The sequence below is a fragment of the Pleurodeles waltl genome, chromosome 2_2 (assembly GCF_031143425.1).
Source record: "Pleurodeles waltl isolate 20211129_DDA chromosome 2_2, aPleWal1.hap1.20221129, whole genome shotgun sequence".
NCBI classification, from domain to species: Eukaryota; Metazoa; Chordata; class Amphibia; order Caudata; family Salamandridae; genus Pleurodeles; species Pleurodeles waltl.
In genome coordinates, this window is record NC_090439.1 from 495,983,419 (window position 1) to 496,001,247 (window position 17,829).

Sequence of the window (17,829 nt, forward strand, 5' to 3'; positions counted from 1 at the left end):
TTGGCTTTGTCAATGTTTTTTTAGTAGACATGTTGATCAGCAGCTTGGCTGTTGTGCAGTATGGTTAAAAGTTAGGGGGAAAAGCGCTATGACGTGGCTAGCAAACACTGCATCATAGCACTTTTTTTTGCTTTCAGTATTTGAACTGGAAAACATGCAATTAAAAAACTTTTTACAATTATCTTAATTTTATACCTCCAACCCGCACTCTCAACAGTCCTAGCAAAATTTCAGTCCTAAATCTAGGTTGCAGAAATGTCTTGATTTTTGTTTTTCAAAATCTGGTCTTACCATATAGATGCTTTACAATACACATATGTACCACATTTTTCAACAAAAAAGGTGCATATTTCTATTGCTGAAATGTGTCTAGTTTTTTCATTGTTGCCACAGTCTTCATCTATAATATTCTCATACTTTGATTTTGTGTTTAGCTCACCATATGACCCCGTGCAAACAAGGACAGAGTTCTATAGCCTTTGGTGGTTGTTTAAACTGATATTAGAGTCCCATTCCTTTGGTGCAAGACTACACCTTTCATAATGCAATAGGCTGCTAAATGAAAGGCCAAGGCTGTATTAGTCTAACCTGAACTGCAATAGATTATCTGGCATTCCGAGCTTCATAGTGTTTTATTAACCCGGATTTCAGTTGGGTCCTAAATCAACAGTACTCACAATTGTACAATAGACAGTAACTAAAAACGATTTAGAGCTTTTGGTATTGTAAATTCCTAAATTGACTATTCTTGCCACATAAATTGAAAATAAAAAGTAAAACAGTTGACATAAGCAAGCCGATTCAAACACCACAGCCATCATGAGCATGAGCGTGAAGGAGAGACACAAAAAGAAAACAAGGCTCAACAGTTAAAAAAAACACACCATCGAACATGAAGCATGGCACTGAGACGCAAGGAGTAAGGATCGTGGCTAGGTTTAAAGGGAAAACTGAAACTAGTTGGGAGGAGGGAAGCGGGCCATCACATGCTGGAGGAAGCATGACATAGTGTGATGGGCAACAAAAATGTTCTCTTAGTGAATGCTCCCAGGTGGGGAACTTAGCGTGCAAAGGAGGGACATTTAGCACAATGCACCAATAAAAGTGAAGCATTTAAGACAAGCACAACAAAGAACGAATGGCAAGAGTGGGCGTGGCTTAAGCCCCTATACTGAACACAGGATGTCTCGCAAACACACAGCACATGCGCTGCATTGGCTCGACCTGAAATTGTGAAAATCCAAGTGTGTAGTGCTTAATGAGTGCACCTCATGGCAACTGATTGGTACCAGCACATTCTTTTGGGACTGAGACCTATTTTTCATCATCACACTTTGATCAAAAGGCAGAAAAAGGAAAAATAAGAGAAGGAGGAAAGCAATGACTAAGGGAGAAAGCAGGGATGAAACATAACCTGCAAACAGTGAGATAATGAGGGAGGCGTACAGTATGGTTGAAGAAAGAGGGATGAGGTAGCTTATGACTAAGCAGCCTTAGTGTTCAGCAACTCAGCTTTCAGCAGCAGTGGACTCCAAGAAAAACATTGGACTTCTGTAATTGTGCTTGTAAATTAACCTTTCTATTTAAAATGCTACTTGTCAAAGTGAAGATGAGAAGTAGGCAGAACTTTTGATGCAAGGCAATACTGTTTGCCAATGCTGTTCCTCATCTGCATAAAGAAAATCTTTTTGAAGAAAAAAAGGCTTGATGAATTGTATGTGCGCATGCATCATCACGCATGAATGGGCATATATCATAATGCTATGGTGGCCCAGTGTTATGATGTGTGCAGGCATATGCAACACCATATGGTATACGCAACCACACTTCTGTTTCTTCTTATTTACTTTTCCAAGACGGCACACTCTAATGTTGAATTGGTAAATATAGATAATGCATTTAAAGGCTGTATGAAAGCGCATTCAATAGAATAACCTTTTATCTTAATGAAAGGATGCAATGAAGGGATGAGGAAGCAACAGAGAAGCAGTTGGGGAGAGAAGTTAACGTGGGGAGTGGGCACCTGAGTGGGGGCACTGGAACAACAGAGGAGCCTGAGGCAGGGAAGTTAAAAAGATTACGCTAAAAACTTGCCTGTGGAGGGAGGAATGGGATAAGTCGCGGATGAGCCTGGATGAGTAGGGAGCACAGAGCATGGGCGAGGTGGCTATTTTGGGAGGAAAGCAGCACACAAGCGAGAGAGCAAGAAAACATATGCACTCTTATGGAGTGCTGAAAGAAATAGGAAAATATATTTCAGTGAATGTGAGCAGTGGAAGGATACAAGTCATCCAATCAAAAGAATGGTAATTAAGATATGTACCAGGGGAGAGCCAAGCAGAAAAAGAGATGCATAAGCCCTTGACTAAGAAGCAACCAAATGAAATTAAAAGTAAGCCAACCAATGATAAGCAATGGGCTTGCCCAAAGCCCATTGTTCGTACTGTTCACAAAATGTCTTCGACAAGAGACATCTAAAATTTGTCTATTTGCAAGATCTAAAATGGGCATTCAAATGGGATGTGAGAGTGGTTCTACCATATCCCTCTCCAACTATGTCATTAGCCTGGCAAAAAGCATAGCTATGCAGCAGATGTGAGCAAGAAATTAATGAGTTGGCTGTCTTCTGCTTGCTCATCATTCGTGTTGTGTATAGTGCACTCACTTTTACTGAGGCAGAATACTACTTCACTCCTTTGCAGACCTGGTGCATGTCGCCATAGCTTGTGTTCTCAACTTTTCTCTTTTCTGCTACATCGGTTGTCTCCACTCCTTGTGTTTGGCTATTGGCATTCAGGATTGTCTGGAAGAACGTTGGCATTCCTTTCATTATTTATTTATAGCATTTTTATAAAGTATTCCACAACCATGATGGTTTCAGCACACTGTACACTACAAAAAGAGGTAAAGCTGTCAAGCATCAGTGGTGTAACAAAGGCCCCCGCAGTCCTGTGGTGCAAGGGGGCCCTGAGCTCCAAGGGGCCCCTTCAGCACTGCACCTGGCTCGAGTGAGCCCAAAGGGGGGCCCCCTCCATGTTCTTTGTAGAGGGGCCCCCTCCAGTTTTTTTATGCCGCTGTCCAGCATCCCTCCCATGAAACATTTATAACGAATCAACCATAAACATATGCACAAAATACAAATAGAACAACATTCCCCTGAGGGACACTGCACATGGAGGTCAAGGATAGAGGTGAAGCTTCCCAGCTTTACCAACTGACAATGCTTTGTCTGAAAGAAAACAAACCTGCTCAGTACCTCACCTCTAATGCACATGAAAGTTTCAAGGACCTAGAGGAGCTGAAGGTGATCCATCGTATTGTATGTTACCAACAAATCAAAAGTAATGAAGAGACAGCTGTAACATCGTCCAACATGCAGTGTATATGCCCACGGTTTTATGTATTACAGTTTCTGTGCTGTATGGTTTGGGAAAACCTTTGTATGGGGCTAATGATTTGCTTTGATCAATGCGCATGGTCAGTCAGTGGCTCTCACATTGTTGAAGGATCTTTTCTAGAGGAGCACTGCTTCAAGGCCTCACTTTCCCATGACATTCTTAATGCCCTCTCTAGATCTCTTTACATCTGCCTGTACAAAGCATCTACACTGATCCATATGTGCAGCCAATAATAGGCAGAGAAATCTGGCACAATATTTGAGCAGAGTGGCTGAGGCACCTTCACACCAATGATGAATTAAATGCTCCTCCTGTTGCAAATGACTTGTATTCTTGCAGAAGCATCCACACACACTCACTCCTCAATCCTCTCCCATACGGCTGCTGCTTTCTGCTGAGATCTAGGTGCCTGGTGAAATGTTCAGCCCTCCGGAAAATTACAATGGGGTTGAAGTGGGTTGAACTGCATGGCACTGAACACTGAGACATGGAGAAAGGCGAAGCATCAGGGTGAGACTCAAACTGTAGGAACAAGCTTCGTCCATTATGTGATGTAAGCTGCTTTAAAAAAGTGGCATCCTTGTTACACTTATTATAGAAGTAGTGCCAGGATGATTACATATTCGTACATTTGTACTCCTTATCTACAGTTTTGACCTGTCTAACTATGTTGCTTTCTAAAACTTCCTTGCCTAGTTCCACATCTACAATGGAGTCTCATGTTAAGGGTGAAAAATGTAATGAAACACCACCACTTCCAGTAAGCTTGAGATCATTCTTTCTATTTATATTTTGGTGTCACATTTTATTGTGTATGAGTATACGTATTTGCTAGATATTTCATTAAAATTTAAATTCATGTAATTGTTGACCCATATGAGTGAAATCTAGGCATGACCAAAAGGCGCACTTTAAATATTCACTTTCCTTTCTAAACTTTGCATGACCCGCATTAGCTTGACTTGCTTGATTGCTAACATTAACAAATTCCAAATACTATTAACTCAGCAGAACTGTTTCTATCATGGCTTTTGCATGGCCTTTGCATGACACATACTTCCTATGCTAACAAAGTGTTAGTGCATCTGATCTTATTTGGATTTGTATCTTTAATTTATAAAGGGACACGTTAGATGTTCAAGGGACCTTTTGACTGCGCTTAGAGTAATTCCCACCATCGGACCCAATTTCAATACCAATCAATCACAATATCAATCAATAGAATCAATAATCTTGGGAGTCAGTAATTTCCACACACCATGACCCCTTTGGCCGTGAATAACCACACCTTTATGTAGAAGTTAGAATGTTTATTTCCCTGTATTAACAATGCTAATATCCCGTAACTTAATCTCAAAATCAAATGATAAACATACAGAAACAACACTGGTTGACCAAATGTCCTAAAGAATCTCAATTTAATCAAAGCAGGTATGGTTATGCATTCTAGGATTACAGTACAAATCAATAGCAAGAACAACTGCGCAATAGAAATAGCATACATTTAGATTCAGCAAAGAAATGATATCAACTGTTGTTAATAATTAGCAAACATCTTCTGTGAGTCTCCTAGCTAACCTTCTGATTTGAATAGCATGTTTGGGCTTCATGCAAAACAATTCAGTCAACACAAATTTGGAAAAACATCTAGCTATGGCTCTATCAAAATTAGCGGTTGGTACTTAGGAACAAAATACAAATTTACATCAACAATAACATTTCATTATACCTTTCCTGTTAAATAAAGTAGCAGCCTACTAGGCTTAGCATAGTCATCTATTTAGAACATAACTATTTGGCACAAATAGCATGCAGGTCCTCAATATGATGGGATACAAACATGAAATACAGCCATGAAATAACATTTCCTAAACTGGGCAGAGTGAGCAATGAGTGATATCTAGGGATGCAAATGTGGAGTCAGCCCCCCTTAAATGGAACTTAACATATATCTTACAGTGACCATGTGGCATTACTGATAATAAAAATCCATAAGCAAGAAATATGAAGTAACTGAAACAGAAGCAGCCACCGACCAACGCCTTTGAGATCCTTAATGAGTTTCGCAGTAAGAGGCAAAGAATTTTCAACTGTACTGAATAGACAGTGGTGCATGACACCACTCTAGAGAGTTAGATGCCTATACATGGATGTATGGTCTACTAGAGAATCATCAGCATTATGTGACAGGTTAATACTAACATTGTGGCTGTGGAAAACATAAAGGCATCCTTTTATTTAGAGTCCATAAGCTTTGATTACAAATGCACCTGGATTAAGGTGTTATTTATCCGATGATTAATGATAACGTAGTGATGTCTGCCAAAATATTGATTCCAAAATATCATGAAACACGAATATTGTGTTTAAAATATTGTGGTGTCAAAGATTTTGTGGGACAGAATACAGAATGTAATGATATATTTTTAGGTACTTTATGTTGTTTTTACATATATTTCTACATCATCTTGTTTCTTAATTATTTTGTGTTTTATTAGTTTTTGTTTTGTAAGATATCATTGTGTTAATGTTAAGTTTGTGTAATCACTTTAGTGTAGTGTAGGAAAGTGCCACTGTTGGCATGGTTACCCCACACTTTTTGCCTTATATTGATGCCAACTTTCACTGAGAGTGTGCTGGGATCCTGCTAACCAGGCCCCAGCACCACTGTTCTTTCCCAAAACCTGTATTTGTTCCCACAATTGGCACACCCACAGCACACAGTTAAGTCGCTTGGAAAAGGTACCCATGGTGCCCAGGGCCCTGTGACCAGGGAAGGCTACCAAGGGCTACAGCATGAATTTTGCCACCCTGGGGGCCCCTTCACCAAGCACATGCACACTGCCTTTGCTGCTTGTGTGTGCTGGTGGGGAGAAAAAGGCAAACTCAACATGGCACCCCTCTCAGGATGCCATGCTCACAAACCAATGCCTGTAGGATAGGTACATCAGCCCTCTAGCAGGCTTTACAGCCCTAAGGCAGGGTGCACTATACCACAGGTGAGGGCATAGCTGCGTGAGCAATATGCCCCCACAGTGTCTAAGTCCATTCTTAGACATTGTAAGTACAGTGTGGCCATATTAAGTATATGGTCTGGGAGTTTGTCAAAAACGAACTCCACAGTTCCATAATGGCTACACTGAATACTGGGAAGTTTGGTATCAAACTTCTCAGAATAATAAACCCACACTGATGCCAGTGTTGGATTTATTACAAAATGCACACTGCGGGCATCTTAGAAGATGCCCCCTGTATTTTACCCAATCCTTCAGTGCAGGACTGACTGGTCTGTGCCAGCCTGCCACTGAGATGAGTTTCTGCCCCCTGGGGTGAGAGCCTTTGTGCTCTCTGAGGACAGAAAAAAAGCCTGCACTGGGTGGAGCTGCTTCTCACCTCCCCCTGCAGGAACTATAACACCTGACGGTGAGCCTCAAAGGCTCATGCCTTTTGTCACAGCACTTCAGGGCATCCCAGCTAGTGGAGATACCTGCCCCTCCAGCCACTGCCCCCACTTTTGGCGGCAAGGCTGGAGGAGATAATGAGGAAAACAAGAAGGAGTCACCCACCAGTCAGGACAGCCCCTAAGGTGTCCTGAGCTGAGGTGACCCCTGCCTTTATAAATCCTCCATCTTGAGTTTGGAGGATTCCCCCAATAGGAATAGGGATGTGCCCCTCTCCCCTCAGGGAGGAGGCACAAAGAGGGTGTAGCCACCCTCCAGGACAGTAGCCATTGGCTACTGACCCCAGACCTAAACACACCCCTAAATTCAGTATTTAGGGGCGACCCTGAACCCAGGAAATCAGATTCCTGCAACCTACACAAAGAAGAAGGACTGCTGACCTGAAAGCCCTGCAGAGACAATGGAGGCGGCAACTGACTTGGCCCCAGCCCTACCGGTCTGTCTCCAGACTCAAAGAACCTGCACAGCGACGCATCCGACAGGGACCAGTGACCTCTGAAGCCTCAGAGCACTGCCCTGAACCGAAGGACCAAGAAACTCCAGAGAATAGCGGCACTGTTCACCAACAACAACATTTTTGCAACTTTGAAGCAAATTTTAAAGAACTCACTCTTCCCGCCGGAAGCGTGAGACTTCATACTCTGCACCCGACGCCCCCGGCTCGAGCTCCAGGACTCCCAGGTGATTGCGACCTTGTTAGTAACCTAAGACGACCCTCCTGCACCTCTACAGCAAAGCCTGCAGAGAGGATCCAGAGGCTCCCCCTGACCGCGACTGCCTGGAACCAAGGATCCAACGCCTGGACCAAGCACTGCACCTGCAGCCCCCATGACCAAAAGGAATCAACCTTCCTTCCTGGAGTCTCTCTCATTCGTAGAATTTTCACTGGGTTCTCAACCTGCCGCACATTTGCAGTAAGAGTTGCAGAACCCCTTTTCTGCCTGTCTCTTCTCTTCACCCATCTGCCTTCCCATTTGTCTAATGCTCCCCATGGTTGAATGCTCTGGATTAATTCTCATTCCTGGTATTCACATGTTTTAAAAATCTTTTGAATCAAAGTCTAATCTGTAACTCCTCTTCAAGTGCTTCTTTTTCTCAACTTCTATGTTGTATTTCTCTGTTAGGTCTGCCCATTTCTGATGCACTATTCCTGCTTTTTTAGTGATCAGCTTGCATAAGTAACGCAACTCATTCTCCTTGAATGTGTCAATCCTGTCTAACCCCATGGTTCCCTCAATTAAGTCTTCTGCCTCTAGTCTAATTTTGGTCATATTCAGGGCACTTCCTCCGCTAGAATCTCCTTGAGTGGTACTCAATCTCTCTAACCATTTGGTTAACTGCTGAACTGTCAAAACCTGTAACGTAACATTGTTGCGACTCACATCTGGCACTTGCTGCACTGTCAGATTCTGGGTTTCCTGTGTCACCACACTTGGATTGGTACATATGTATGATCTCACCTCATTATTCGGAGGAGTCATAAAAGGACTTCAATCAATTAACGGACGTGTTCCATCTAACGTCAGTCTCATGGGAGTAGTCATTCTTGCATTCATGTTGTATCTCTCCCTTTCTATGCTCAGGTTCAGAAATTTCTGCTCACTGTTCTCATTATTTCCCTTGGAAAACAACAGTATGAGCGGATCTATGGTAACTGGTACTGGCCCTGCATCTGGGCTTGGTGCACTACAATACATTCCTGTATTCTGATTTGTCAAGGTGAACATCTCTGTCTGGGATCCTGTTATAGGGGTGTATCGGTGTGTATCGTGGAACTGTCTGTGACTGTATCAGGGACATCAAGTTTGGGGTGGACTCTATCAGGACAAATGTTGGCTTCTGGTAAACTTGTCCTGTCTGTACCATCAAGTTTGTTGTAGTATCTACAATGGGTACGTCAGGGTAAATTCTTGGAATATCCATTTTTCGGCATAGGCCACTTAACTGGTGAAGTAGGTGGAGAATCATGGCTAACCTGTATCTGGCTCTTGGTTGACCCAACTGATATCGGGGTTGTAGGATCTACACTGGTGCTTGAACTTCTCTCATGTGTTGCATATGGGGGGGGGACGATTTCTCAACTACTATGAAATGAATTCATCATCATCTGACTCTTCATCACATGTCAGGGACTTCCTAGATTTTGTGGATTTCTGTTCTTTGTCTTTGTCATTGGAAGGATACAAATCCCTCTTTCTAGAATTATTTCTAACTTCGTTCTCACTCTCCTGTGTAATTGCAGGAAACAACTTAATTCCCTGTCAAGTCTTGGTTCTCCAAAATTTCTGATTACTGTCCCATCTAGCCCCTGCTAGTGTTTTCTCAGCTTTTCTCATTCTCCTCTCAAATTTTTGCTGTTGTTGCTGTCTGGCTACTAGTTCTTAAATTGCTAATGCCTCACATTGTGCTGGTCTTAGAGGAGGTTTCAAATCATACAGCACCCTCCTCAAATTCTCCAAGCTCCTCAAATTAAATGTTCCATGCGCAGGAAACGCTGAACTCCCATCTTTCTCTGTCACTTTGCACCATTGTTTCAGCCAAAGACGTGGCGCTGCACCCTTTTCTTCTAATACAACATATGCAGGTGTACCTTAATGCAATGTGATTTCTCCTAAACTCATTGAAATAAACGTATCTCCTCTCAGGGCACTCTTTAAAGCTTAGAAAAATGTAATCTCTGTGACTTTTATGCTACTTTCAATCAAATCAGGAAGTGACTTTCAATCCCAAAATCCTTTTCGCCGACCTTCTCAACCAATTGCACTTCATGGTTGTCTGCCAATCTGTGCGCGACCCTTCTCACTAACCGACCTATGCCAGTGCGGCTCCAATGATGTCACACTTACATGTACAGCAGCTAACAAAGTCTTTTGGCTTGTCCTCCCACACTAAACTAATGCAAAATTATTGCGAGCACTAAAAAAAATAAAAACCCAATTTGTCCGTTTACTATAGGTAGGGTAACACAATCGCTTCAGAAACCTTACAGATTTTTCACTGACGGCCTTTCGCTCTAGCAGCTACTCTTTCTTTCTCAGTTTCCCTGATTCACAAGCAAAATTCAACCCTCAAATTTCACTCTCAACTGATCAGTGGGTCGATCCTGGTGCACATAGGAGTCACCAGATCTCAGTCGAAAAACCTTTCACTCACTTTGACACGCACTCTTGAGTTTGTCAACGACACCCGATTGACCTATTAAACCAGACAAATTACAACCGAAACCAAGTGTCTCATACACTTTTCAATATACTCCGGAGTCTTACACCTCGCAGGGCCCGTATACCAACAACCACGTGGACAAGTTTTGAGCACAAAGCACACACACATGTGAAGTTCGACGACTTCCCCACTCTCACACTTCAGAGTACTCAAACTTCTTCAACTACTTCATTTGGAGGACGCAAACTCCCTAAACCCTCACAAACATCACAGTTCACCTGTGATTTTCATAAGCTGTGCAAGTGCAAAACATATTCTATTCACACTGTCACTAGAATGCCAAAAACATATTCAAACAAGCATTTGCAAACTTCAAGGTTCTGGGAAAGTCATCCAAAATTCTTAAGGACACATTTTCTCTCCACTTCATGTCATCGAATCTGAAATTCTTACCTTTCACCAATTTCTCTTACCCAATCTGTGAATTATTTCTCTCTTTAGAGGACTAACCATTACCCCACTACAATCTTTGGGTACCAGCTATTTCTCAAAGGGGAAGATTTTCGTGTTGGCCTCTTAAGGAGACCTAACCGTGCTACTCTCTTACCTTCTTTAGAGGGCAAAATGCAATTTGACTTCATGATAATGGGCTCTTTAGGAGGCTAACCACCATATTATTCTACCATCTGTGTTAGCGCATCTGACCTTATTTGGCTTTTTATCTTTAATATATAAGGGGACGCGTTAGAGGTTCGATGGACCTTTTGACTGCACTTAGAGTGGTTCCCACCATCTGACCCAATTTCAACACCAATCAATAACAATATCAATCAATAGAATCAATAATCTTGGGAGTCAGTAATTTACACACACCATGACCCCTTTGGCCATGAATAACCACAACTTTATGTTTATGTTAGAATGTTTATTTTCTTATATTAACAATGCGATTATCACATAACTTAATTTCTAAATCAAATGATAAACATACAGAAACAACACTGGTTGACCAAATCTCCTAAAGAATCTCAAATTAATCAAAGCATATATGGCTACGCATTCTAGGATTACAGTACAAATCAATAACAAGAACAACTGCACAATAGAAATAGCATACATTTAGATTCAGCAAAGAAATGATATCAACTGTTGTTAATAATTAGCAAACATCTTCTGTGAGTCTCCTAGCTAACCTTCTGATTAGAATAGCATGTTTGGGCTTCATGCAAAACAATTTAGTCAACACAAATTTGGAAAAACATCTAGCTATGGCTCTATGAAAATTAGCGTTTGGTACCTAGGAACAAAAGACAAATTTGCATCAACAGTAACATTTCATTATACCTTTCCTCAATATGGATCAGCAAGCTGCAATTGTCTTCGTCAGTTGGACATCTGTTCGGTCAGCATCAGCACCGGAATTTAGCAATAAAGTTCAAGATAGGTTCTCTAAGTAAAGAATCAAGGTGAGTACACCTTCTCTGTGAAGCAGGAAAATTGGAAAATGTATGAAGGAATGGGGATAATCGGAATGGTGCATGAAAGTAGAACCTCAAATCTAAGATATAACTAAACTGTCTTTCACATGTCGATGATTGGCTCCTCTTCTCCTGTTCCCATTGTCGGACTCTTCAGGTAACAATTTTGTATTTCTTTGTCCTCCAATCAGTGTATCCATTGTTAGCTCCTGGGAACATCGCTTTCGCACACACTAAACTCTACAATGTATTGATAGCTAATACAGCATGTTGTAGCAAGCAGTTCTCATGGAAAAGAAAATCATTTACTAGCATTTGGTCAACACAGTGGAATAATACAAATATTCATTTCTCTACACAGCCATTTTATGTGACTTATTTAAACAGTGCACTTTAACATGAGGCTGTGCAGCTAGGCCCAAGACCTCGCTAACTTAAGGCCTACAATTAATAAAGCAAGTACATAATAAGTAATCATTAATATGACATACTACTACATTAATCTAAACATGAGCACGACATTTCATATTAATAAGCAATTAATAAGGACACTTTGTGATTACTTGTGGCCACTCAAGTAAGCACATTTTCCAAGTCGTGTACTATTTTCTATATTAACTCATTTTCGATGCAGATTTAACATTCAGAAATACATGAATATTTATTAGTAAAATTTCAGCGTTAACCAAAGAACTCTATACTATTATTTGTTTTCATAACCTGCATTGGAATCTCAAAACCTGCTAAACTAATCTGAAACTTGATTCATTACGAATAGGCATTAGTGTTGAGATGTGTGAAAATAATTATGACCTAAGCTATTTGTGCATAACACTTGTATGAATTTCTTTTCTTTCAGAGACCAAGACTACTGGGAAAAATGTCAGGCTTTCAACTTATGTAGAATTGTTGTCAAATGTATCTTACAGTTAGAGATATCTACGTTAAAAGTTACCATCTCTAAGGAAACTATTCTCATCTCACACTTTTGTTGCTTGTGATTGTTTGTTATTGACTGTCTAATGTCTCAGCTCAAACAATTGTACTAACATGTATATTATTAAAATCTTTTATAGAAAGTGTCCCAGGGAAAGAACAGATATTGTTCATGTTCTCAGATTAAGATGCTGGTTATTCTCTCTCAGAGCTCCTGACTGCGAGACTCAGACAGACTTTGCTCTCTGCCTAGTCTATTATCTATCAGAGTCTGTTACAGTATTTTGTATGAGTACTGATAGCTTCACTGACCAGACTGCTTCTTAGACATGTTCCTTTTTGCTATTTTCTTACTATAATGATTTACTCTTACTGATTTAGAGTACTACAATAGGGACAGATTGAAGGACACGCTTTATGCAAATGTTCTGTAAACTTTATTTGACTAATAAAGAAAACATTTTAAACTTATGATAAATACAACTTTTAAGTCTAATTAAAACTCTCGTTATTTACACCTGAAAAGTATATATTTGATGTATTGTAATTGAAAATTGCAGCTTTTATTTCTATCCCATTCCAAAGATCCCCTCCTGGGTGTCTAAGAATTGGGGAGTATTTTATAAATTAATGATTCTCTGTGCTCCCATATTTAATGTCAATCGTGATTTTCTTTCAAACTTGCCTACTGTTGCTGTGTTCTGCATCCAAGCCAGTCACGGGATCTCTGCCTCTCCTGTCTCTATCTTAAGAAGATTAGGAATGGCCCTAAGTGCTGCTGAGAGAGGTCTGTCTGTGTTCTGATGGTATCCTGACCAAACTTTTGCTGATGCCATATTCATCACAATATATCACTGACAGAGTAATAATGCCCACAGTCAATAACATCCTCAGGCATTACTGTATGGGAATTTTTCTTTAGTATGTAAAATATTGCAGCCTAACTAGTACAAACAATTAACCCCAGCATGTAAAACACCAAAGCCTGGTCAGTATCTTCATTGAAGTCCACCATCTTCTCTGCCACCATGGTCCTATCTCAAGTACAGGGGCTCAATGCCTATATTTGAAGTACCTATTCAATGTTTGTTGAGTGAAGTACTGTTGCCATGGTTCGCAGAGGGTCCACTGTGGTGTGAACTGCTTGTGCAGTCGAACAAAACTCTGGACATCACATTTTCTTCAGGGTAAATCTGATGCCTTTGTGGGCTCCAGCTGAATAGTAGGCATTACCAGTTAAGGTGTTTCATAATCTGATTATTTTTAATGTGCGGCAGCCCTCTAGATAGCACCAATCTGACTGCCCTGGTATGTTATGTAGGGTCACCATGTGGATTTGAGGGCACACACCAGAATGAAAATATTTTTGGCTACTTGCATTATACTTATATTACACAATGGTGCTTGGTACTGTGTACTTATAGGTTGGTCAGTGATTCCATTTCCATAGGAAGAACATTTTTAGTTTTGCTAATAACTTTGGCGCACTTTAGTCAATCTTCACAAAACTTTCCAAAACAAAGCTTATTTACGGGAGCGCCTTCCTGTAAAGTTTTATGGTAAGCTGTCCAGCAGGGGCAAAGAAAAAGGGGAATCCCACAATGATTTCCCATATGAAATTTAGATAGCAGTAGAGAAAAATAGAATGAATAGAATGACACCAATTTTGGCAGAAAGCTAGGTCAATACTGAGAAAGCAGGTTTTTTGTGATTTAGGGCCCGATTATGAGTTTGGCGGACGGTAACAACCATCTGCAAAACTCCCAATGAGGTGGTTGCCACCGTGCTGGCTACCTCCCCGCCAGCCCCAACCCATGGTTAGCAGGAAACTGGCTGCAGCAATGTCGCCGGCTCATAATCGAGCTGGCAGCCATGTTCCCGCCTGTAGGGGGGACCAGCACCCTCGTAATGCGCACATTGAGCTGGCGGCCATGCTGCCACCCGCATGGGGCACAGCAGACAGTGCACGTTATGAGGGTTCTAGGCAGGGGCCCCCCTGTGGCCGGCTGCACTTGTTTTCCGCCAGCCTTTTGATTGCAGTGAAACCCCCATGGTTGTAATCAGCACAGCTGAGTCCAACGCCGCTCTGGCTGATTCCAGCCTGCACTGCTGTTAGCCCTTCGGGATCTCTGATCCCGGCATAAACGGCGGTAGATTGGCGGGGCTGCCTGCCAACCTTGTAATGTGGCGGTCGGACTGCCACAACTGCGGCGGTCCGCATCCACAGCAAGTGTGACAGTCCGAGGACCGCCACAGTCGTAGTTAGGTCCTTGGTGTAAATCCGTTCTGCTGCTTTTGGGAAATTAAGATTCCAAAATTAATTATATCTGGGCAAGGTCAAGTGATTTGATTGACAGGCTGCAACTTGTTTTGCTAATAATGTTGCCACTGTTTGATGAACCCTTACGAAACCTTCCAATAAGAAAAAATCAGCCATCTCTGTCTTGGATAGTTTTGGGGTGATGGGACAAGTAGGGCCAAGAAAAAGGAGTGTCTCAAAACCCGTTCTTGGAATGCAGTTTTCCATAGGAATTTTAAACAGTGATACAAAAAAAAAAGCTGAACAGAATTGCACCAAATTGGGCAGAAAGCTAGATCTTTAATCAGAAAATATGCTTTTGTGTTTTGGTGTAAATCTGTTCTGCCATTTTTGAGAAATTCAGGTTCACCCTTTAGTGATATCTGAGCATGCCGGCATGAGTTGTTTGACTGGCTGCAACCTCAATAGAAATCTTACGGTTGCCATTATAAGTACTTGGGGACTTGTTCCCTTTGTCCTGAGTTTATTAATGAAATAAAGTACAAGTGGGCAGGATAGGAGGACCCTGACCCTTGTAGGAAGGAGACAGAGGCCACATTCTGGCTGAAATATTTTTTATGTGACTTTGGCCATGCATGGCATGAAGATCAGCTGTCTGTGTGGATTTTGGCTCACAGACCAGGCCCTACGCCAAACTCTGCTGAGCACAGCTGAAGTATACTGATGTATATTAATAAGATCTTGCTAAAACAAATCCTAGAAATTCACTGAAAGAAACAAAGGTTAAAGTGGAGATATATGTAGGTAAGATGCTAAGATTCAACCTTACGCCAAAAGAAATGTTGATATTCACCGAAAAAACCAAAGTGAAAGTAGAGTTATAGGTAGATGTTGAAATAATAGAAAAGCTAACGTGTAAAAAAACAAAATCCCACCAAAATTCACCATTGATACATACACAGTTATACACAGGTCTAGTAATAATACCAAAGCTAACATTTAAAAACAAAAAACACCAAAATTCACCAGATATACGTAACTAACCTCAGTATAACTTGCAAGCCCATAGATTTGAGATGTTGTCAGTGATGTCATTGACATATAATGAGTTATGCAATATTTGTGGTCATAAGCAGTGTATCGTGACAGTACTGTTTTCCTTTCTACATTTCACGTTGCTGATAGTTCCCATATCCTTCAATAATCTATGGCATTTAGATCTCACAATGCAATGGTGGCACAGAGTAAATGAACCCCAGTAATGCAAGTACCCCACTGGTACTGTAGGTCTACACCACACTGACGCGGGCCACCCTCTGTATTATTCACCACACATCACCCACTACTGAACCATCTCTATCTTTGATACCTGTTTTTCTTCACTGCTCCTTGTTAAAGACTGCATCAGGTCTTCGTGTTTTTCCACATTTTTATCCATTATAAGCTTCATTTGCTTCACCCCCACAAGGGCTTTCTTCACTTCCCCATCAACAAATTCTTCTCCCACTTTAGATAAACCTAATAGAAATACAATATATCAGACACACTCGTCGTATTCATTTGGTCTGTGTTATAATCAATGTAATAGTTTGGTACAATTGTTTTTCTTTTAGAGAAACCACTACAGAATGTAAATATGCACTTCTGTTATTTTAAATGGCTGTGGGTTATTCGGCCTGACTGCCTTTTATTTGGATAGTAGGAAGGCTCCCAAAATATTCAAGTGATGCGTTTCCCAAGTTAGTTATAAATTCATCTCGTTTCTGGAAGATTGCCATCAATGTTGATTATTCCTTGATGTGGCGGGTTAGTGCAGATTTTTTGCTGAGTCACATCGATTTGATGGTAACTATACTTTAGTATTATTGACATAATCAAGGGGCAATTACTGATAAATGCACTTTTTTGTGTGAACATAATCTGCGTTATAATATGTGTCATCACAGGAACAGCGCCCCAACAGAGAACTACTAGCTTTGATCCAATCATGATCTTCTGTGCTGCTCTATTTGACTATGAAATGAAGTGGCCTGATCTGTGTAGGTGCGAAATCCTGTAGAATTGTTTCCAATGGCCGATCCTACATGGCTTCACACATCTTTTTTGCATAAAGTGACTGGATCTGTAGATGTGTGATAGTCCGTAAGAGCATGTATGCCTACATACAGATAGATCAGGGCACTCTCCCAGTTTACCACTTCTGCTGATATACCAAGAAAAATCGGACCAGTTTCATGCTCATCCTCCCCTATACCATAACCATCAATCCACTAACCTGCGTCCAACCAAAGATACTGCCATTCATTTTGTACTTCATACTCTAGGGAGCTAGGTTCTGGTTGCAGTACACCCCCCTACTTTTTGCATGGTTCTTAGATTCAACTTCAATTGAAGTGCACTGGGTTCCTGCTAACCACGTCCCCAGTGCCAGTGTTCCTTCCCTAAAACAAGACACCTTGTCACTTGATCCCTAAGTGACTAGGCCGTTCAGCCCCCTGTAAGTCCCTAATAAATAGTATCCCTGGTACCTAAGGCATGGGCACTGAAGAGGGCACCCCAGAGCTGCAGCCCAACTTGTGCCACTAAGAGAGACCTCATATGCAGACTGTCATTGCAGACTGCGTGACAAGGTGCTCCCAAAATTGAAAACACAACATGGCACACACTTGTGTGCCATGTCCCCTAAAACACTGCTTGAAATATCTGTAAGTCACCCCTACAGCAGGCCTTCAGCCCTAAGGCAGGGTGCATTACATTATGAGTGACAGCATATATGCATGAGCAACTATGCCCCTACTCTGTCTTTGTTGATTCTTAGACACAGTAAGTATACAGAGAAGCCTTTTTAAATACATGTGCTGGACACTGGTCACTATGACTTCCTGAGCTACATGATGGCTTCTCTGAACCTAGGGATGTTTGGTATCAAACATCTTGTATGAATAAACCCACACTGATTTCAGTGATGGATTTATTAATACATGCACCCAGAGGGCGTCTTAAAGGTGCCCCCTGAAAAACCTACCATCTGCCGGTTCTGGCGAGTCTGCCACCAACAAACATGAATCTGAGCCAGTGATAGCGCCTCCACTCTTGAGAGGTCAGAAACAAAGGCCTTTCTTGGCTGGGGTGTT

The 17,829-nt window shown here is 41.4% G+C and overlaps 1 protein-coding gene across 2 annotated transcripts in view; it reads right to left on the reverse strand.

Annotated features, from left to right (window-relative positions):
• CLUL1 (clusterin like 1) overlaps positions 1–17,829 on the reverse strand; it is a 147,284-nt gene that overhangs the window by 88,948 nt on the left and 40,507 nt on the right. For both annotated transcript variants that reach the window (XM_069219984.1, XM_069219986.1), the window contains exon 3: positions 16,065–16,213. In XM_069219984.1, the coding sequence (XP_069076085.1) occupies positions 16,065–16,213 (149 nt within the window). The remainder of the gene's footprint in view (positions 1–16,064; positions 16,214–17,829) is intronic.